Source organism: Lytechinus variegatus, chromosome 6, assembly GCF_018143015.1.
Source record: "Lytechinus variegatus isolate NC3 chromosome 6, Lvar_3.0, whole genome shotgun sequence".
In the NCBI taxonomy this organism is placed as follows: Eukaryota; Metazoa; Echinodermata; class Echinoidea; order Temnopleuroida; family Toxopneustidae; genus Lytechinus; species Lytechinus variegatus.
The window spans coordinates 29,821,675-29,844,575 of NC_054745.1; the positions used below are offsets into that span (position 1 = coordinate 29,821,675).

General features: G+C 35.1%; 1 protein-coding gene across 2 annotated transcripts in view; it reads left to right on the forward strand.

Moving 5' to 3' along the window:
- The first annotated feature begins 2,174 nt into the window (after nt 1-2,174).
- LOC121417341 (DNA repair protein XRCC4-like) overlaps nt 2,175-22,901 on the forward strand; it is a 41,216-nt gene continuing 20,489 nt past the window's right edge. For both annotated transcript variants that reach the window (XM_041611016.1, XM_041611015.1), the window contains exons 1-5: nt 2,175-2,282; nt 4,561-4,713; nt 5,500-5,615; nt 13,313-13,372; nt 14,987-15,151. In XM_041611016.1, the coding sequence (XP_041466950.1) occupies nt 4,569-4,713; nt 5,500-5,615; nt 13,313-13,372; nt 14,987-15,151 (486 nt within the window). In that variant the 5' untranslated portion in view covers nt 2,175-2,282; nt 4,561-4,568. The remainder of the gene's footprint in view (nt 2,283-4,560; nt 4,714-5,499; nt 5,616-13,312; nt 13,373-14,986; nt 15,152-22,901) is intronic.

Consider the following 22,901-nt stretch of genomic DNA (forward strand, 5'->3'; position numbering starts at 1 on the left):
ATACTCACTTATAAAAATAATCACCGTTTCCTAGGAATGATATTTGATAGTAAATTGTCTTGGCTTCCCCATATAGAGAACGTAGTTTCAAGAAGTAAAAGGAAACTAAATATATTGCGAAGTTTAACAGGAACTAAATGGGGAAGTTCATCTAAGTCCTTACTCATGGTTTACAGGGCAATTATTAGATCAATTTTTGATTATGGTTGTCAAGCTTATGATAGTGCTCCAGTAACTACAAAAAAGTTGTTAGACTCGGTGCAATATCAAGCACTCAGAATATGTGCTGGCGGGCTGCCGTTGACATCGCTAGTTTCTCTGCAGGTGGAAATGGGAGAACCTCCTTTAGATTTAAGAAGGCAAATGTTATCAAGCAAGTACAGACAAAATATAGAAAGACATAGTAATCACCCATTAATAACACGTATCAAACCATGTTGGCAGTTCGATTATCTTAAAGGTAAGAACGTTAGTAAACCGTTTGGTTATAGGCTTCAATCCAAGATAGGAAAAGAAATTAGTATTGAAAATATTATTTCTCCAGCCTTTCCCCCTTGGTTATTTTGTCCACCAGTTATATCTACTGAATTAAGTTCACAAATTAAGAAATCGGACCATCCAATACAATTGCAACAACTGAGTTTGGAATTGATACATACAAAATGGTCACACCAACTCCATATATACACTGATGGATCCAAAGCTCCTGAAAAGGGAATTAGTTCAGCCGCTTTCTACGTACCTTATTTTTCTTTTTACCAAGGCAAAAGGTTATCTAATTTCACCTCCTCCTACAGGGCGGAATTGATTGCGATTATTCTTGCACTGGAATGGATAGAATATTTAGATATATATACAGGTGTTGTTATTTTCAGTGATTCATTAAGTGCACTTTTATCTTTACAGAATCGGACAGACGATCCTATTATCACAGAAATTCTGACTATTACTACAAGACTCAAATATAAAGGTTTAGATATATACCTAGAGTGGATCCCTGGTCACTGTGGAATAAAAGGAAATGAAATAGCAGACTCCTGCGCAAAAAAAGCTTTATCAAACAAAATAGAAATTCATAATCAAATAACATTATCAGAGATTATGCAACTTATTTCAAAAAGTTGTAAGATAGTTTGGCAAGAAAGATGGAATAAAACTAACTCAGCACTGAAAGAGTTGCAACCATCAGTGTTACCCTCATATAAATGCAATCTAGGGAGACAGGAAACTGTACTCCATCGTCTTCGTTTTGGAGTCGCTGGTCTTAACCAAGATCTACATAGATTAGGGATCCATCAAACAGGGTTTTGTGATACATGTCGTGAGGTAGAAACTGTCAGACATTATCTTTTACATTGTCCAAAATATATAATTGAAAGATCAATGCTCCTTGTAGATTTGAATGAATCACAGCCTGGACAAATAATGGAGTATTTAAAAAAAGATGATCCAGGGATACAGAAAGCACTTTTACGTTTCGTTTCAAGAACGAAACGTTTTAGTAAGGAGTGATGTACTATTTTTTATATTGTATTGTTTATTAAGAAATATGAAAGGATATGATTGTACAAGTCTAATGTGAAAAGAAAAAAATATATATATATATATATAATAATGTATGATATAATATATACAATATGTTCTGCACATATAACTAACAAAGCCCACAAGTGTTTTCGCCTTGTTGTTGTTGTTTAAAAAAGAAGAAATAAATTATTTTAATGTTTAACCCATCTGTAAGCACAGGTACACTAGCGCCCCCTCGTCTATGCATGGGTGACCTAGGCAATTACGTCCGAAAAATCGGCACAATGTACCGTGCTGACTGGTATGATTGCATCTTGAAAGGACAGGGCAAGCGCAACTAGTTGGAACTGAGCTGAAGCTAGCGGTTTGTTTTTGGCGAAGATTTGTTTATATGCCATTTTGATTAGAGTTACGGCAAACTGTACCATAATCATCCCTTTTTCATATTAGAAGGATGCACATGAAAAATATTTCACATATGTATAATTATTGGTAATAATTTTATTATGTGAGAAGTGAGATTTTTATTAATAGAGTAAATGGCGACAATAGTCAAATATGACTAATCGCCACTCAAACCAATATAAGAAGAAGAAGAAGAAGCTGAGCTACCTAGCTTCGGCCGGCCGGCCGTCCGCCTCATATTATGTGTGTAGGCTAGCGATAGCATGTGTGTTCGAGTCGACCGTCTAAGACCACACAGCGACGACGCAACTTTTGATGGGGACGAACGGTTCGTTGCTGTTGCAGTGCTGGTAAGCACAGTTTCCAATTATATCTTTGCCTTTGAATTTGGATATTATAAGATATTGGAATGATGGTCGCCATTATTTTCCGTATGCAGTGCCAGTGGAATGGTTACATAAATCAGTGAACTTTTAGTTTTAGAGTCGATAAACTCGGTGTCTGAGTGTTACTGTGTCCCACGTACTTATTTTTGCGTAAGGTGTAGATCTAAACGTAACTTTGCTCTCTCAGTCACTGCACTCGCAGCCACACTAAAATTATTGTACAATGGTGCTTCAAAGTCTGATTACTCTGGCAGCTTTTTTCAACTTTATTGAGGTCCCAAGACTTTTGCCCCTGTATTTAGTATTACTAACCTTAAATGGTATGGCTATTTTGCACACAAACATGACAAAAGAGGTCGCTAACTTCACCCAATTCATCCCAGCATATTCACACTGTAAGTGTAAGATAATTGTTAAATATCCCTCCCCTGTCTATGACTATGCAGGTGCTGCAATTGAATTAACCCCCACTCTCCCTACCTCTCTGGTCAGGGTGACTAGATTTTACAAAATTAGGGCACAATCGACAAAGCACGCTGCACGAGCGGATCAACGGGGTCAGGTCTTGATACAAACAAATACAACATTAAAGGCTACTTAGACTTGTAAAAAATCAAAGATGAAGGAGGGAAAGAAAAGGGACTTTGAAAAAAGAAATTTAGAATAAAAGGATGAAAGAAAGAATAAAAGAAAGAAAAAAGGATTCCATCGTTCTTTGAAATGAACAAAGAAAGGAAGATGAGATGTGTGAAAGAAGAAATAAAGAAGAAAGGAAAAAGGAAATTTACTAAAAAAAGGAAAAAAAATGAATGAAGGAAAGAAAATTGTTTCCTTCATTCTCTGAAAGAAAGAAAACAGGAAGGAAGAAAGGAAGGGAAAGAAAGAATAGGGGCAAATTTAGAGGAAAAAGAAAAGAATGAAAGAAAGATGGATGAAAGAGAGGGAGGAGAGAATAAGAATATAAAATGGAAAGAGAGAAAGAACAAAAAGAAAAATGAAAGGAAGGGAGAAGGAAGCAAAGAAAAGTATAAGGAAAGAAAAATTAAGGAAATGAAAAAGGAAATTTAAAAAAGAAGGAAAGAGAAATAAGAAAAGAAACAACGATGAACAGAGAAAGAAAGGATCAGGAAAGAAGGAAAGAAGGATATGAAAAAGATAAACAGAACAAGTAAAAAGACCAGCAGGAAAGACAGAAGGATGGCGAAAGAAGGGTAGAAAAAAGAGAAAAAAAAGGAATAAGAGAAAAAAAGTTCAAACTTCAAGCAAACAAAAAATCTAATCTAACAAAAATCTTAATGATATCTTGATTTTTTGAATATATTTTTCAAACTTTAGAAAACTAAAATGTTTTAGAAATGAATAAAATATCAAAGTGAAACATTGTCAAACTTAAAAATTAGGTGAAACATGACATCACACATATGCATCTCTCATCCCATCACAAGTTCACATTGATCACAACAAACTGTCTCAAATCAAAAGCTCAATCAACTAGATCTAGTTATGAAAACTCAACAACTTGTTCCTTCGATTACATCACCAAATCAGTAATCTGAGAATCCATAAGATATTTATAAAAAATTTCCTGCCGATTTCGTGAATATTTTGGTGGAAAAACTGTTTATCATGTGAGGTTGTTTGCACCATTGAGAATCTGCTGTCCTCCATGCCGAGCTAGTAGCCTGCCACATGTAGGCAATAGGCCAGTTTGTTTGCAATGTATTGGGTTAACAAGAAAATCACTGCAGAATTTGCAAAAGCAGGGTGCTACTTACAAATGTAAGCACTGGCCCGATTGCCCGGGGCAAGTTAGAGTTAGTGTCGGGCAAGTGTCTTGAAGTAGAGACCAAAATTACTTGCCCGAATTAGGCAAACAAAATTCTCTCAGTATAATCACGAAAATTAGGGTCGATATGATGTGTATTGTGGTCATGGCAGGTCTATCACTCAGATCATGTCAAAAAAGAGAAAAAAGGTCAATGGTTTATAAAACCGCAAAATTTTCTTTTGAAGAGATTGTACTTTTTTCAAGGATTTTTTTTCGGGCAAGTAAAATAGATTTTGGGGCAAGTATTTGAAAATTTACTTGCCTGACTGGGCAAGTGCTTCTAAAAAGTTATGTAGCAACTCTGAAAAGTTTACAGTTTATATCAATATTATTGATGTTATAGCTTCGTCATCTGTTAGTTATTGGATGAAAATTCTTCACTTTTCTATTTCTTTTCTTTTACATTAAATGTAGGAGCAGATATGGAGAAATCATTGTGCAACATTAACGTCGGGAACGAGGTATACTTCTTGAGCACGAGCATCCCTCCAGCCTCAAGGAATCAAGACTTTAGCATTGGTGTGACGCTTATTGAAGGAAGTTCACTGAAAGCATGGACAGGAACGTGTAAGTGGAGCCATATAGACCTGGGGGCCGTTTCATAAAGCTGTTCGTAAGTTAAGAGCAACTTTAAGAATGACTGGTGATCCTTTCTTACGTGCTTAACCATCATCAGTGAACATATCATTTACCACAAGAAAGGATCACCAGTCGTTCTTAACTTACGAACAGCTTTATGAAACACCCACCTGACATCTTGAAGGCCTTGAACAGGAATCCAACCCAAATGAAATTTTATTTTTATTGGAAGAAGGAAAATCAGACAAGAATTGGGTGAAAGTTTTGACAAAATTTGACAAACGATGAGAAAGTTATGAATTTTCACAAGTTGTAAAAATGGGTAAACTCTGTACGCATGGAGACTTCAAATTAGCCACCTTTGTGATGTCACACTGATATAAAGCAAGGTCTACTCTCCCATCTACTCCAATAAAAAGTTTTACCTCTTCAAAAGAAAATTTTGCGGTTTTATACACCATTGACCCTTATCTCTCTTTTGACATGAACTGATCTACCTTGTTATTGCATTTTTTTTTCAAAAGTGATTTTATCTTGCCTGCCATGACCAAAATTAGGGTCAATATCATATCATATCGACCCTAATTTTGGTTATTCTACTGTGAGAATTTTGCTTGCCCAATTTGGGCAAGTAGTTTTGGTATTTTCTTCAAAACACTTCACTGTCTCTAACTTTTACTTGCCCCGGGCAATCGGGCAAGTGCTTACATGCATGTAGCAACCTGCCTTTGAGATAAATAAATTACACTTACATTTTTTTTGTACACTGTGTAGTTGGAGACATAAAAGAAAATGCAAAGCGCATTGACCTAGACGAACAGGAGCTGATTGATCTGACCCGTAAAGGGCTGACCCGACAAAACATGGGTGCAATCAGTTTTGAATATCAGGTGAGTGATTGGGCATTACCATTCATTGTTATCATATTTGTAACAATAATAGATAATAATAATGAATAAATACTCTTACAACTACTGCTGCTACTACTACTACTACTACTACTACTACTACTACTACTACTACTACTACTACTACTACTACTACTACTACTACTACTACTACTACTACTTCTACTACTACTACTACTACTACTACTACTACTACTACTACTTCTACTTCTACTTCTACTTCTACTTCTACTTCTACTTCTACTTCTACTTCTTCTACTACTACTACTACTACTTCTACTACTACTACTACTACTACTACTACTACTACTACTACTACTACTACTACTACTACTACTACTACTACTACTACTACTACTACTACTACTACTACTACTACTTCTACTACTACTACTACTACTACTACTGCTACTTCTACTTCTTCTACTTCTTCTACTTCTACTACTACTACTACTACTACTACTACTACTACTACTACTACTACTTCTACTACTACTACTACTACTTCTACTACTACTACTACTACTACTACTACTACTACTACTTCTACTACTACTACTACTACTCAGGCCTCTACAAAAATTTTTTTCGTCACTTGCCCTGTTGGGCAAGTGATGAAAAAATTTGCTTGCCCGATAGAAAAAACTGCCCAATTTTTTAAATAATTTTTTCATTATGACGGCACTACTCTTATTTTTATTAAGGTATACTAAATAACAATTGAGAATCATGTCCAGTATAAAAGAACACACATTGAAAAGGATATTTTCAGCAACGTAGCCTGAGTCTTTACGTTTATTTTGGAGAAAAAAAATCAATATTTTATGACTATTTAAGGTTAAAAAAAAAACCTTCAACAAAAGTTGCTAAAATTTCATATTTTGCATCTTAAAATCCATGAAATGGCTACCTGCGTAACATATTTCCTTAGAATTGCTTTCACTTACCGTAGTTGGAAACTATAAAGAAAGCCAGTGAAAAATGTTCAGCTCTTTATTGACTCGGAAAAAATTATTTTATCATCAAAAGTGGAGTGGCTAAAATTTCACATTTTGCATCTTTAAATCCATGAAATGATCATTTATTTTCCATATTTCCTTGATTAAAAAAAAAATCATTTGGAAACCATCAAGTCTTTTCTTCATCATTTTATGATGTTCCACTCGGTCAATAATTTTATCTACATGTTTTTACATGCTACTTTTGTTTTCTATTTTGAGGAATACCTGTTCACTTATTAATGAATTATTAACATTGTTTAATATTGTATGATTTTAAGTATTTTTTTTCACTATGCTTAGAATCTTGGGTGTGTGTCTGTGTGTGTGCGTGTGTGTGACTGTGAGTTGAACTTTGATATAAATGAATTCAATATCTAATTTCTACTTCGCCTATTCCAGTACAATAACCTGTACTCGGCCATGTAATAAAGGCCCACATACCCTAACTTTTCCTGAAGTTCTTTGAAAACGCAGACTTCTACGAAAATTGCATTTCTCTATGGGGGAGTCTAAATTTGGTGAGAATGTATTCATTAATAACTTAAATATACATGACAATGAAGAAATCATCAAACTTTATTGGAAGTTTTGAATAATATACCCGAAATGTAAACTCTGTCTGAAACAGAAAATCACCATCATTGAGGCCTTTACTGAGCGAATTGTCCCCCAGAGCTCTGGCAGAGAAACAGAGCTCAGACTGGCTAGCTAGTATGCGCACGTGTGTGAGCCTCCCACCGGCCTTGTAAAATAGATGAAGCTTTGTTTGATGATTTATTGTCTGATATTTACCTCATCCCCTCAAAAAGGGAAACAAATGAATTTTAAATAATAATTAACAAATACGGCAAGTTATTTTGGATGTTTAATAGGCCGTTTTGAAAAGCAAAGCCGAATGACATGACAACTCACCAATGCGAGGTTACTAGACTCTGTGATTTATTTCCTGTGTAATTCTAATTATTTCATCACAGAATTGTGATATCAGAAGGGGGAAAATGTGCATTAGAAATTGCACATGGTGGTAGTCATAACGGACCCCTATACTACATTCAACTGTTTCCCGGCCATTGCGTTGATTTTTTCATACCTGGTACCATGTATGGAAATACGTGGTACAGAAAAAATAACGCAATTTCGGAATTTGAAACTGCACTACTCGCTATTTTTTAAGGCTGATTCATGATTTTGAGTGTGGATTTTGGATGATTTATGGAAGAACGAGGTACGGTACAGAAAAAAAAGACGCAACAACCACTTGCCCGATCGGGCAATTGACTTTGAGAGGTGCTTGCCCGCACGTCATTTTCACTTGCCCCGGGCGCGCGTTTCCGTTTTACACCCTGGCGAAGGCATTTTCCGGAAAAGTAGCCAAAAAGCGACTAGTGAAGAGTCTACGTCTACATTTGTTTACATTATCAGCTGGGCGCGCTATCCAAAGTCCGCACCGAAGTTATCCGCAGATGCAGCTGAGCTTATACTTTCCAGGTTCAATACGAATGTTTGCCTTGATCATTTGCCTCAGTTGCCGATTTGCTGATGTCTGTCTTTCTCTCTATCTGTCTATATATCTATCACTCAAATTCTATCTCTATCTATCTATGTAACTGCAGTATCTATCTTTCTAATAATCTTCTCTGTCTCTCTCATTCTTTATCTAACATCTATCTATCTCAAATTCTCTATCTCTCTCTATCCATCCATCTGTCTGTCTTTCTCTATTTCTCTCTCTCTACCTACCTATGTAACTACAGTATCTATCTGTTAATTTGTCGCTCTTCTCTCTCATTCTTGATCTATCTGACATCTATCTCTCAAATTCTCTATCTATCTCTCTATCCATCTATCTATCTATCCATCTGTCTGTCTCTATTTCTCTCTATCTATTTATCTATTTTTTAACTAGAGTATCTATCTATCTGTTAATTTGTTAATAATCTTCTCTGTCTCTCTCATTCTTTAATTATCTATTTAATATCTCTCTCTATCTATCTATCCACCTGTCTATCTTTCTCTTATTCTCTCTATCTATTTATCTATCTATTTTTTTAACTTATCTATCTGTTAATTTGTTAATATTCTTTGTCTCTCTCCCTCTTTATCTATCTATCATCTATCTATCTCTATCTATCCATCTGTCTGTCTTTCTCTGTTTCTCTCTATCTATATATCTATCTATCTGTTAATTTGTCTATCTTCTCTGTCTCTCTCATTCTTTATCTTTCTATCTATATAACATCTATCTATCTGTCTATCAAATTCTCTCCCTCTCTCCTTCTCTATAGCATCTGTCTTTTTTCTCTCTTTCTCTTTGTCCGTCCATATTTCTATCTACATCTCTCTCTCTCTCTCTCTCTGTATATATATATATATATCTATCTATCCTTCTCTCTCTCCCCCTCACCCTCTATATATCGACCTCTCTGTCTCTCCCCCTCTCTCTATTTATCTATCTATCCATCCATCTCTCCCTCTTTCTCTCTCTCTTTCTATCTATCTATCCACCTCTCTCTCTCTCTCTCTATTTCTATCTATCTATCTATCTGTCTATCTTGTCTCTATCTATTTATCAGTCTTCTATATCTATCTTTCGGCAGCTTCTAAGTGTATCAATCCATCAAACTTCAATTTGTCTTTCCATTATAAGTATCTGTTTATTTTGATTTTGTCTGTCATTCTATTCATTTAGTTAATAATTTATTTTTAGAAAAAAAACTATCATAAACAACGCGACTGCAAAAGCATGTTCGGATTTCACTCCTGACTGCCGCTCTCTCTGTACATGAAGTGCCGAGGAACTCTGTGCTCTGATCAGTAACTGTGCAAATTGCATGCGGTGGTGGACTCGCCTGTGTCGCACGCTGCATGCAACCAGCGACGTGTGTAGACTCTTCAGTAGTCGCTTTTTGGCTACTTTTCCGGAAAATGCCTTCGCCAGGGTGTAAAACGGAAACGCGCGCCCCGGGCAAGCGGGCAAGCGGGTTTGTCGCGCCCTGCTACTACTACTTCTACTAATATTACCATTACTGCTACTACTAATGATATTAATAATAATATTATTGATATTAATAATAATATGAACATTTCTAATTAGTAATAATAATGATGATGATGATGGGAATGATGTTTGGGATGATGATAATAATTATGATGATGATGACCCGACAAAACATGGGTGTAATAAATTTTGAATACCAGGTGAGTGGTGAGTTATGTACACCTTGATAATAGTCATGATACTATAAGTAATAATAATAATGATAATAATAATAGAATAATAATGATGATGATGATGGAGGTGATAATCATGATGATAATGATGATGATAATAATGATGATTAAGATCATTTAAATAATAATACTAATAATAATAATGATAAAAGAATGATAATAATGATGATAGTAATAATAATTAAAGGGGAATCCAGCCTTGGCCTTAAACAGTTGTGTTGGGAAGGAGAAAAATAAATTAAACAGAATGGTGAAAGTTTGAAAGAAATTGGCCAGGCAGTAAGAAAGTTATAGCTACTTTAAAATTGAAATCACTAATACTTTGTAGATTCCAAATTGGCAACTGGGTAATTAAATCATCATTATTGACAAGGGGCAAGGACAACTTTCCCATAGGCCATGTACTTTATTATCGGGGATTTGTGGTTTTCTCCTAAGTACCCATTCCCCCGGGGCAGTAATCTAAATATAACCCAGGTAGTATATTGTTTTATGTCCTCATGAAAGAAAAATATAATTTGAAATAAAACTTTTGGGAAAATTGACAATTTAGCCATAATATGTATTGGAGTCCATGGAAGAGTAGTCCTTGCCTTACAGTGCTATGACATCACATATGCGGCCAATTTGAAGTCTCCATGGGTAAAGTGATCACCAATATTTACAACTTAAAAGTTCATAACTTTCTTGTTGTTTGTCCAATATTCAAACCTTCACCTATCAACTTGTCTGATTTTTCTTTTTCTTATAAAAACAAGTTTTTATTTGGGTTGGATTCCCCTTTAAAATAATAAAATTCTTGTAGAGAGCATATAAAATTATAATATAACATGAACATCCCTGTGCACTTCCAAAGAACTTTGATTAAATTACTTGGCTCTAGTTCTGATGCCTTTTACCGCATGGAAGCATTGCAAGGAATAAATACCTGCCAGGTACCCATTTATTTGTTCTCGTTGATTTCATATGGGTCATTCTACCTGGTATAGGGTAATTTTTTTGCTGATAAACATGTATACCAGAACTTGATAAAAACAACAAATGTGTCTCACATACTGTATGTCTGCAAGGGAAATATGTCCATGTAGCGTTGGTAATAAAAAACAACAACAAGAAATATGAATTGCAATGATTCCATTAAAGAAAAAAAATAATCACACTCAAACCTGGATTTTTGTATGAGACCTTGTTTATATTGGCATATCAAAACTTAGCCACATCTTAATTTATCATCTCTTTTGATGATTTACATGTATGTGGCCCCAACCTGATCGAAAGAACCATACAGTGTGTGTAAACACTTGTTGAAATTAACCCTTTGAGCTGTAGCAAATGTTTATGAACAAAGTAACAAGGGGGGAATGGGAGGGGGGTGGGAGATTAGAAGAGATTTATTACAGCTTATTGAGCAATTTTTTTCAGACAAGATTGAAATACAGTGGTTTATGGGCATTCTCCCTAAATACAAAAAAAAGAAAATGAAATCCAAAAGCATACAAAATAATGTCATCTTTCTCACCAGCTCAATAAACAATTGACTTTATTTGAAAGAATTTTTGTTTATATACAATTAGGAGTGGGCTATAAATGGGTGATTTTTGGTTTTACTGTGGGAACAGTTTTTTTGTGTTCCTTTTACCTTATCTCAACATGAAATGACAATATTTTTTGTCTAGGGTCCAAGAAAAAAGTGTGCCAGGCCAAAATCCAAAATGGCCGCCAAACCCTCAAAATCACAGTTTTGGCCACAACTTATCTATTTGGTGGTCTTTTTCTTTGGTTTTGGTGTCTCTTCATATGTGTTTGGGGGCAGGCAGTTTGTTTTTCCTATAATTAGCACTTTTAAACCATTATTTGTAGAGTTAAAAGGTAAATATACCTAAATTTTTCATTTTTATAGCCTTTCTTCAGCCAAAAAGCAGGTTTTATCGTCCTGGGGTTCTACGATATTAGATGGTACAAGGTCAACAATAGGAAGCAGCTTCATAGAGCTATATTGCTTTTATTCCTTTACTATGGGTTTTAAGGATATATGTGAAATACATCTTAAATAAAAAAGCGTTAATCATCCATAGGGGCTATACAGTATACAATGTACTGTTACTGTACATACTGCACTACATATACATGTACATGTATATCCATGCATTGACCACCATGACATATGACAAGGCCTTTAACTATAGTGTCATACATTAGAAATAAGCTCCTAAGGTTTAAAATTAGATTGTGAATTTGATTGCTTGTCAGCTGATATACATGATGAAACCAGCAATGTTAATTGCATATGAAAATATATCATATATGTATATCTAGCCATATCGTCTTTATTTGGAGGCTTTTTTTACCAGTGGTGACTACCCGGTAACTGGCCTATAGATGTGTATGGGGTCAGGTAACTATCATGGTAACTTTGATCAACAGCCAATCAGATCAGAACCAAGGATTTCATGCAAGTTACCATTAAGTTAAGTTAACATAATGGTAAATTTTTATGCAACAGGGCCCAGAATAGCTACAGTGTAAATGCCATTATGTGTGTGGGGTTAATTACCTTCTCCGCCCCCTGAATTAGAATATTTGACAAAACATATATCCTCAGTTTCTGAGACAAAACATACATGTTTATATCTTCAATATCTGAGGCATCTAATTCTAAACCTAAGAACTCATTTCTACAAATGTACATGTAACACTATAGTTTATACAGGCCTTGTCATGCTGGCCAATTAATTTATGCAGTGCAGTATGTACAGTACATTGTATACTGTATAGCCCCTATGGACAATTAGCATTTTTTTTTATTTAATAAGATATATTTCACAAATATCCGTAAAACTCATAGTAAATGAATAAAAGCGATATAGCTCTATGAAGCTGCTTCCTATTGTTGACCTACCATCTAATATCGTAGAACCCCAGGACGATAAAACGTGCTTTTTGGCTGAAAAAAGGCTATAAAAATAGGAAAATTTAGGTATAATTACCTTCTAACAGAACAAAGAATGGTTTAAAGGTACTAATTATACAAAAAACAAATTGCCTACCCACAAACACTTATGAATAGACACCAAAACCAAAGAAAAAGACCACCAAATAAAGAAATTGTGGCCAAAACTGTGCTTTTGGGGGGTTTTGGCGGCCATTTTGGATTTTGGCCCGGCACACTTTTTTCTCGAACCCGAGAGAAAAAATATAGTCTTTACATGTTGAGATACATTACAAGGAATAAAAAAAAACTGTTCCCATATTGAAATTACAAAAAAAGTATGTTTGACCCATGTATAGCCCACTCCTAATAGAAGGCTTTGTAATCATATAGTTTTACCATGAATACGTACCAATGATGATAGTTTTCCAATAAGTGTAAATTGCAATTTATTTTTTTTAGTATTTTGTTTTTCTTTCAATTTCATACATTTTATTTCATTGTTCTTTTAAAATCAGATCATATCATTGAAAAACAACGTTGAGCTGTCTTGGAAGAAAGTCGTTTCATCTGTGAAGGTAATATTGAAAATGCCACTGGGGCTCGTAACATGAAGCTATCGATTGATTGTCCAGCTAATTGATAAAAATTGATTTGAGTTTTATCATGTTCATCTATGATCACTCATTAAAGGAGATACGAACCAACAGCGCCATCTCGAGTCCTCAACTACTCATACCTAGCCAGTTTCCTTACCCATAATGCTAGTGTAGTCTAGTAATTTAGGCTCTCTTTAATGATAACATGCTAATTGATTACTCAATGTATGTAAACCGCAATAATCATGTTACAAAGTACTAGCAAAACAGTTACTTTTTCCTCTCAAAACAGTTTCTCTATACAAATACAACCATAGGTCAATGTATTCTCTGTAGTATTTATAGTAGATATCTGAAAACGTACAGTGCGCCCCACAAAAAACGAAACAGAGATTTATTGATGATTTATCATAACTTAATCACAAATACAATAGACAAATGACCTACCATTTTAAAGCTTAGAATCTCCTCTTTTATCTGGAATTACTTAAATTATTTCTCATTCACGCATGAGTGAGCAAAGACAATTCGAAAAGGGGATTCCAAAAAGTCACTTGGCGGCCGTATCTTGGTTTTTAAAAGAAAACCACATTTTTAAAAAGTTCAATTTCTGCTCTTTATTTTGATACCTCAATTACAGAAAATGGTTATGGAATAATAAAGTTCTGGTTATTTGAAATAAGGCTTGAATTTCAATAATTTCATAAAATGAAGAGGTTTTACAAACTCACTCGACGCTCCGTTTCTTGACGATCACCCATGCATGAACTCTGTTGTTACCGTGCGATTGCTTCTGTGGGAAACTGGTGAAAACGCGTTTATTTTAATGAAATTATGGAAATACAAGGATTGTTTCGAGGGATCATAACTTTTTTACTTCTTTACCATTTTTTGTGATTAAGGTATCAAATAAAAGAGCAGATCTACTGAACTTTTTAGTCATGTGACTTTCTTTTTGAAATTTAGATTCACCCCGCCAAATGAGATTTTGGCATCCTTTCTTTGAATTGTTTTTGCTCACTCATGTGTGAATGCGGAATAATCTAAGTAGTGCCAGATGAAAGAGGAGATTCTTTTTTATATATCCATTGCAGGGTTGAGCTCTCTCCCTCACTGTGTACCTTTAAGCTTTTTTTTTTCAATACAAAATCGTAATTAGAGAAAAATCATCTCTATATGTCTCTATTTCATAAAACGTACACAAATTTGGTTAATGGATCAATGTAATTTCAGGTAACTTTTTTTTTCAATCATTTTGTTAAAACTAGTTAAAACCAGGGTGGGATATACTCAACGTTTCAATGTTTTTTTTTTTTGATCTGCAAGAGCAGTGGGCAATTTAGCTTGCATGCAGCTTCAGCGTGCACACCACACATTTTATTATGAAATACATTTTTTTGGGGGAAAAATACACTTTTTTTTATCACAGAAAACACGTTTTCATTCCCAGAGGTTGGCAGTACCGTCTGAACTCAGCCACCTTGGCAGACAGGTTAATGCAAAATGTTTCCTATGCAATACATGTAGGTTTTATATAAACCAATTTGGCATTAAATGCCTTATTGATAATATGAAATTGATTTCATTGAACAGTTTCAAATTGGTAAGGTCATGCTGGAGGCCGTCAGCTCACCGCCTGAGGCCATCAAGGACATTCTTCTGCATTCCATCCAAACGATCACGGATTTGAAGGACTCCATCTATCGGCTGGAATCGGAGAAGGATCGTATTTCCAATGAAAGGACACAAGCTCTGAAGGTATGTCTACTTCTGTGTCTGATATTGACAGGGCAAAGGCTGTGGTGGTGGTGGTAGTTTAGCGTGGATTATAATTGTCCCGTATGTAAGCTGAGCAATGCTTAATTCTCCATGTCCTGGCAGTGTTAATTTTATCAGTTTGAGGTGCTGACAGGAAGAGAAAGGAAGATGTCTTTGTCAATGCCAGATAGTCTTCTTGAAGAGGCAAAGGCCCATATTCTGAAGTCGGGTTTAACTTAGACCATGGTCCAGCTCTGTGCTAAAATTATGGGAAGCCAAACGTTGCAAAATTTTGTTTACAGTGATTGCTTCTCATGTTTACTGTGCTCTTTACTAATTCTCTAATGGTGAAGACAACTGTCATACTTATCCTTCCCAGGCAGTTAATGTGGTTTTGGGAGTCAAATGAGCTGATACATTGACCCTCTACTGTTAGAGATTTATGTAACAACCGGCTTTCCATAGTTAAACCACAACTTAAAACCTGAGTTTGAATTAAACCCGACTTCAGAATACGGGCAAAGTGTGGAAACGTATAAATGGACAAAAAACTCCTGTGCAGGAGACTGATAATTTCATAAAAGTGAAGATCTACATTTATCACTTAAATGCATAGAGGCATCAGAGCTTTTGGTTGTAATGTGACGCATTCTTTGAAAGAGTATGAACCGCTGTGCGTGTATTCTTTTTTTGAATGTGCTTGATATTTAAAGGGGAATGAAACCTCTGGAATAAATAGGCTTTTGTCTAAACAGAAAAATAAAAAAACCCAGCTCAACGAAAGTTTGAGAAAAATCAGACAAATAATGAGAAAGTTATGAGCATTTGAAAATTTCAATCACTAATGCTATGGAGATCCTCCTTTTGGCAATACAACAAGGTACATGTGCATGTGTTCTGTCAATTGTGAACAACTTTCCCTTTGATTGACTACCAGATACCCCAAAAATGTCTCTTTTTGCTTTAATATGGTGATACAAATTCTTAATATCCATGGGGTATTCTTTAAAACTCTCTATTACATGCCCTCCTATAGAAAGAATACATGAATAAAAGTGGCAATTAAAGTGAAATATATACTAATAAAAGTTAAGGGTGGAGTTCTTCATGCATGTTTGGTTTTAATAGTGTTAAGAACAATGGGACAGATGATACACGTTCATCCTGTGAAAGGACATTTGCTTCTGCGACAATTGCTCCTGTCTTCATTTTATCTAAGATGTAGGGTTAAGGGCAAAAAGTTGCAGAAGGGTTTTATACATGTTTTACATATATGTTTAGGTTGAGGTAGGGTATAGTATCAAACCCAGTATTGAAGTTGGCCATTGGTTTACTCTGTGGAATTTAGAGCGGGGCAGTTGTCGCCAGAGCAAATGTCATGGAATCATTTATCTTCAGCGTTTATCATTGTTGGAAATCAGCTGGTAACATTCGGACAGATATACCGTTAGGTTAAAGATAATCAATACATTGTATTCATATTGAAAATTTTTGCTACTTGCACCAAAGTAGAGTAAAAAAAATAAATGGTTTATTGAGCTGTTTGGTCCAATGCCATGTGGTCTAATGCCCAAACCATCCAATATAATTTGGTCTATTACCAGTTTGTCCAATATCACCCATCCACTGTTTTAGTCGAATAACCATTTACATGTTGGTCTATGAGCATTTTGTTTAACCCCATCATGCCTGATTGGTATGTGGTCTATTAATATTTATTCTGCAAGCTATTTGGTCCAATAACATTCATTCAGCCCTAAACCATTTCGTCCAGTGGCCACACATTTTGGTCTGTATCCATCTTTATACTACATGTAGTCTAGGAGCCAGGGGGCTTTATTCAGAATTTTTGGTGGGGAAGGTTTGACAAGCTTATCCGGGGTAAAATTGTGCGCTGATTCCAAAAATGCCACTCTTATTGACCGTACTCACGCCATTTTGGTCATTTTGGCCAAATTTTGGCCAAAACTGACCATTTTGACCACTCTTTGGAAAATGGTCCCTTAACAGACTGCTTTTGTAGCCACATGCAATTAAAAGGGTCTATCTAAAGTAAAAATGCTCACAGATTCCAGATAAAGTGCTTTCATTTGCCAAATCACAATAGCAGTGGTCATTTTGGCCATAATTTGGCCAAAAATGAAAATTTTCATGATTTTTTGGCCGAAATGTGTTACAAATATTGGTCAGAGCTACGACTGGATGTTTTTAGAAATCCACATTTATTTTCAAAATGTGCGCTGGATCATAACCATCAACCTCATGTAATTTATTCCGTCAGTTTTGACCTATGAGGGTCATTTTGGGTACTTTAGACAACTGACCATTCGCGCAATTTGCATTATTAACTGTTCAAATAGGCAAGAAATTGAGGTCTTCAGCATGTTTTTTCTTCTTCCCTTATAAAATGAGAATGCATTTAAATGTCCTTCATGTGTAAAATTTTATGCTGATTCCAAATATATCCGTCGAAATGACCCTATTTAACAGTTTAAGGTCATTTTGGCCACTTATGACCCTTAAAATGACCAATGACATCAGTTCAATTATCCAAAAATACTTTGAATGTTACCAGAATCGTTACAAGGGCATACTGTGACACCTAACATTGGTGTATTAATCCTTGAAAATGAACATCTCAAAAGTATTTTGACCTCATGCAATTTATTCCATCAGTTTTGACCTATGAGGGTTACTTGGCGTACTTTAGCCACAACTGACCATTCACGCAGTTTTGCATATCATAAACTGCACATAGACAGGAATTTCAGGTCTTCAGCGTGTTTTATCTTCTTCCCATATAAAATGAAAATGCATGCAAAAGTTCATCTTATGTAAAATGTGATGCTGATTCCAAATATATCAGTCTAAATGACCCAATTTAACAGTTTAAGGTCATTTTGGCCACTTATGACCCTTAAAATGACCAATGACATCAGTTCAATTTATCAACAAATACTTTGAATGTTACCAGAATCGTTACAAGGGCATACTGTGACACCTAACATTGGTGTATTAATCCTTGAAATTAAACATCTCAAAAGTATTTTGACCTCATGCAATTTGTTCCATCAGTTTTGACCTATGAGGGTTACTTGGCGTACTTTAGCCACAACTGACCATTCACGCAGTTTTGCATATAATAAACTGCTCATAGACAGGAATTTTAGGTCTTCAGCGTGTTTTATCTTCTTCCCATATAAAATGGAAATGCATTCAAAAGTTCATCTTATGTAAAATGTGATGCTGATTCCAAATATATCAGTCTTAATGACCCTATTTCACAGCTTTAGGTTATTTGGGCCAGTTATTGCCCTTAAAATGGCCAATAACATCAGTTCAATTTATCCAGAAATACTTCGAATGTTACCAGAATCTTAACAAGCATGACAAGGGTGTGCTGTAATACCCAACACTGGTGAATGAATCCTTAAAATTGAGCATCCCCAAAGTTGACTACCTTGGTCATTTTGGCCACCTTGACCCCCCGGCCAGCCCTGCTCATTGTGTATGTTAATGGTGATATCGAACATGGTGAGGAGAAATTTTGGATTGCATTAATATTAGCATCAATTATTGTTAAATGGGGAAGTTTGAAAGCTTCTTGGTGGAAGTCAATGAAATTATTCCACACAGACCATAACTTTTGGACCCTGTGGTAATTTTGACCACGTTTCCCTCAATATTGACCAGTGACCATGGACCCTAGGAATCTCCAAATAGTGGAGAGATCAGCTAAGAGAGAGAGCTTGCATGCTTTGATGAGTCAAAAAGGGCTCAAATGCTGGTCAGTATCATTATCAGCATGAGCTACCAATAATCGGTGAAGAGTGTCGATAATTGTGATAAAATCCTTTACATCGTGCACACATAAGGTTGTTTGACCATTGCACTGTGGTCATTTACATGATTTTAGCCACCTTGACCACACAGTAAATGTTTATGGAAACCTCACATATATGGGGCAGTAAATTCAGGAATGAGACATTTTAGCATCATTTACATGTTATTTTAAGACACTTTTCTAGATTAATGTAGATTAATGATTCCAAATATATTAGTCTGAATGACCATTTATGAGCTAGTGGTCATTTTGGTCGCTTTTGGTCCCGACAATGACCAATCACATTTGCATGTATCAAAGAGGATTCAAATGTTGTTGTCGCTCAGTATTGTTAATAAGATGTATTATATCAATTATTGATTTTAATATGATATGACTAATAGCACATTATCAAAATTTTGAAACCAATAATATTTGGCCATTTTGACTATCTATCGCATGTATGACTTTTGTAAATAAACATGACAGGAGCAATTGTGGAAATGTGTTCAATCCCTTTCGATTGGAAATATTAAAAGCTCACCTTGAGTAAAAAAATTGTGCCAAATACCTCACCATTTGGTCATCGTGTGGTCATTGAGTAGCCATAACATCATTCCCTCCTTTCTTATTTAAATTATACAGATAACTTTATTCTAGAGGAAGGCACTAATCCTGAACTCAAAGGTGCGTCATTACAAAGCTATTGGTCAAAGTGGATTTCACGAATAGATTTAACCATGGTGCATTTTTATTACCTTTGCCATTTTGTGTAATGTTTCACAAACCTCACATTGGCATGATTGGTAAAGTTGAAAGTGGAAAACTTGCCCTAAATTGTTAGAGTGACCAAAATTCGGCACAGAAAATAATTTCATATAGAGAATGTATTTTATTACCCAGTACGTCTTCAAAAAGAATTAAGGGTAAGTTTGCTGCTCACCAATCATGCCAATATGAGCTTTGTGAATCACTGTACAAGAAAAAAACAAAGATTGTAAAAATGAATGATAGTCAAAACTCTTTGTGAACTTCACTGTGACCTATTTTGCTTTGTAATGATTCTCAGTACAATTTGACTTTAAAGAAGGAAAATAATTCTGGCTATTTAGGAACATACAGTGACAAAGGGGCCACAGTAGACAGTCACATGATATTTGGCACAATTTTTACTCAAGGTGAGCCTTTAATATTTCCCATGAAAAGGGATTACGCATTTCATCATGTTCATAGACCTACAATTGCTGCTAAGTCATGTTTATTTCAAAATTCACACATTGGATAAACGGTCAAAGTGGCCAAAGTGGTCACATTTTGATTATGTACTATTAGTAATATCATATTGAATTAAATAATTTGTCATTGATTATGATTGATACAAAAAATCTTACAAAAATTTAGAGCAAGAACATTGGAATACTTTTGATACATGTAATTGTCATTGCTAATTGTAGGGACCAAAATGACCACTAAGTAGTCATTAAGACTGATATATTCTAAATCATTGTATTAATCTGGTGCAGAAAGTTTTTGTAATATGTCTTATCTAACATCATTCTTGAATTCGTTTCCATGAATTACAAAATGGTTAATGTTAATGTGTCATGAAAATGACCAAAGTGCATGGTCAAACAACCTTATGTGTACTTGATGTAAAGGTTTTTATCACATTCATTAAACTCTTGATTATTGGTGTAGTAGCTCAAGCTGAAAATAATATTAAGCAACATTCGAGCTCTTTTTAAATCAAATAATGTGTGGTCACGAGAAATTATCGAGGAAAGGTGATCAAAATTACCACAAAGTCCAATAGTTCGGCCAATAATACTGATTTATATGGAATCATTGCATTGATTTTCACCCCAAAGCTTTCAAACTTTTCCAATTTAACAATAATTGATGCTAATATTAACACAATCCTGAATTGTCTCCTTACTATGTTCACTATCTAGGCTAATTTAGTATACACATTGGGCAGGGGACAATCTGGCCAAAATGACCAAGGTTGTCAAAAATATTTTTGGGACACTCAATTTAAAAGATTAATACACCAGTGTTAGGTGTCACAGCACACCCTTGTAACGATTATAGTAACATTCAAAGTATTTTTGGATAAATTGAAGTATTGAACAGATGGTATTGGTCATTTGGGGCCAAACAGTGGCCAAATGACCATAATCTGTTAAATGGGGTCATTAAGACTGACATATTGGGAATCAGCATGAAATTCTACACAAGAACGACATATGCATCATTCCCATTTTATAAAGGAGGAAGATAAAGCACACTGAAGACCTCAAATTCCTGCTGATTTGCACAGTTATTATGCAAAATTGCACGAATGGTCAGTTACCCAAAATGGTCAAAAGTCAAAACTACAAATTAACTATAAATTACATGAGGTCAAAATACTTTTGAAATGTTCATTTTAAAGGATTAATACACCAATGTTCGATGTCACAGCACATCCTGGTAACGATTCTGGTAACATTGATGTATTTTGGATAAATTGAACTGATGTTATTGGTCATTTTTATGGCCATAAGTGGCCAAAATGACCATTAGGTGTTCAATGGGGTCATTAAGACTGATATATTTAGAATCAGCATAATATTCTATACAAGATGGACATTTAAATGTATTCCCATTTTATAAGGGAAGAAGATAAAACACACTGAAGACCTCAAATTCCTGCCTATGTGCGAATGGTCAGTTATGTCTAAAGTACCCAAAATGACCCTCATAGGTCAAAACTGATGGAATGAGGTCAAAATAATTTTGAGATGTTCAATTTAAAGGATTAACACACCCCAATGTTAGGTGTCGCAACACACCCTTGTAACGATTCTGGTAACGTTCGAAGTATTTAGGGGTAAAATGATCTGATGTCATTGGTCATTTTAAGGGCCATAAGTGGCCAAAATAACCATAAGCTATTGAATAGGGTCAATAAGACTGATATATTTGGAATCTGCATAAAATTCTACACAAGATGGATTTTTGAACGCATTTGCATTTTAAATTGGGAAGAAGATAAAACACGCTGAAGGCCTGAAATTCCTGTCTATGTGCAGTTTATGATATGCAAAACTGCGTGAATGGTCAGTTGTGGCTAAAGTACGCCAAGTAACCCTCATAGGTCAAAACTGATGGAATAAATTGCATGAGGTCAAAATACTTTTGAGATGTTCAATTTCAAGGATTAATACACCAATGTTAGGTGTCACAGTATGCCCTTGTAACGATTCTGGTAACATTCAAAGTATTTTTGGATAATTGAACTGATGTCATTGGTCACTTTAAGGGTCATAAGTGGCCAAAATGACCTTAAACTGTTAAATAGGGTCATTTAGACTGATATATTTGGAATCAGCATAAAATTTTACACATGAAGGACATTTAAATGAATTCTCATTATATAAGGGAAGAAGAAAAAACATGCTGAAGACCTCAATTTCCTGCCTATTTGAACAGTTAATAATGCAAATTGCGCGAATGGTCAGTTATGTCTAAAGTACCCAAAATGACCCTCATAGGTCAAAACTGACGGAATAAATTACATGAGGTTGATGGTTATGATCCAGCGCACATTTTGAAAATAAATGTGGATTTCTAAAAACATCCAGTCGTAGCTCTGATCAATATTTGTAACACATTTCGGCCAAAAAATCATGAAAATTTTCATTTTTGGCCAAATTATGGCCAAAATGACCACTGCTATTGTGATTTGGCAAATGAAAGCACTTTATCTGGAATCTGTGTGCATTTTTACTTAAGATAGACCCTTTTAATTGCATGTGGCTACAAAAGCAGTCTGTTAAGGGACCATTTTCCAAAGAGTGGTCAAAATGGTCAGTTTTGGCCAAAATGACCAAAATGGCGTGAGTATGGTCAATAAGAGTGGCATTTTTGGAATCAGCGCACAAT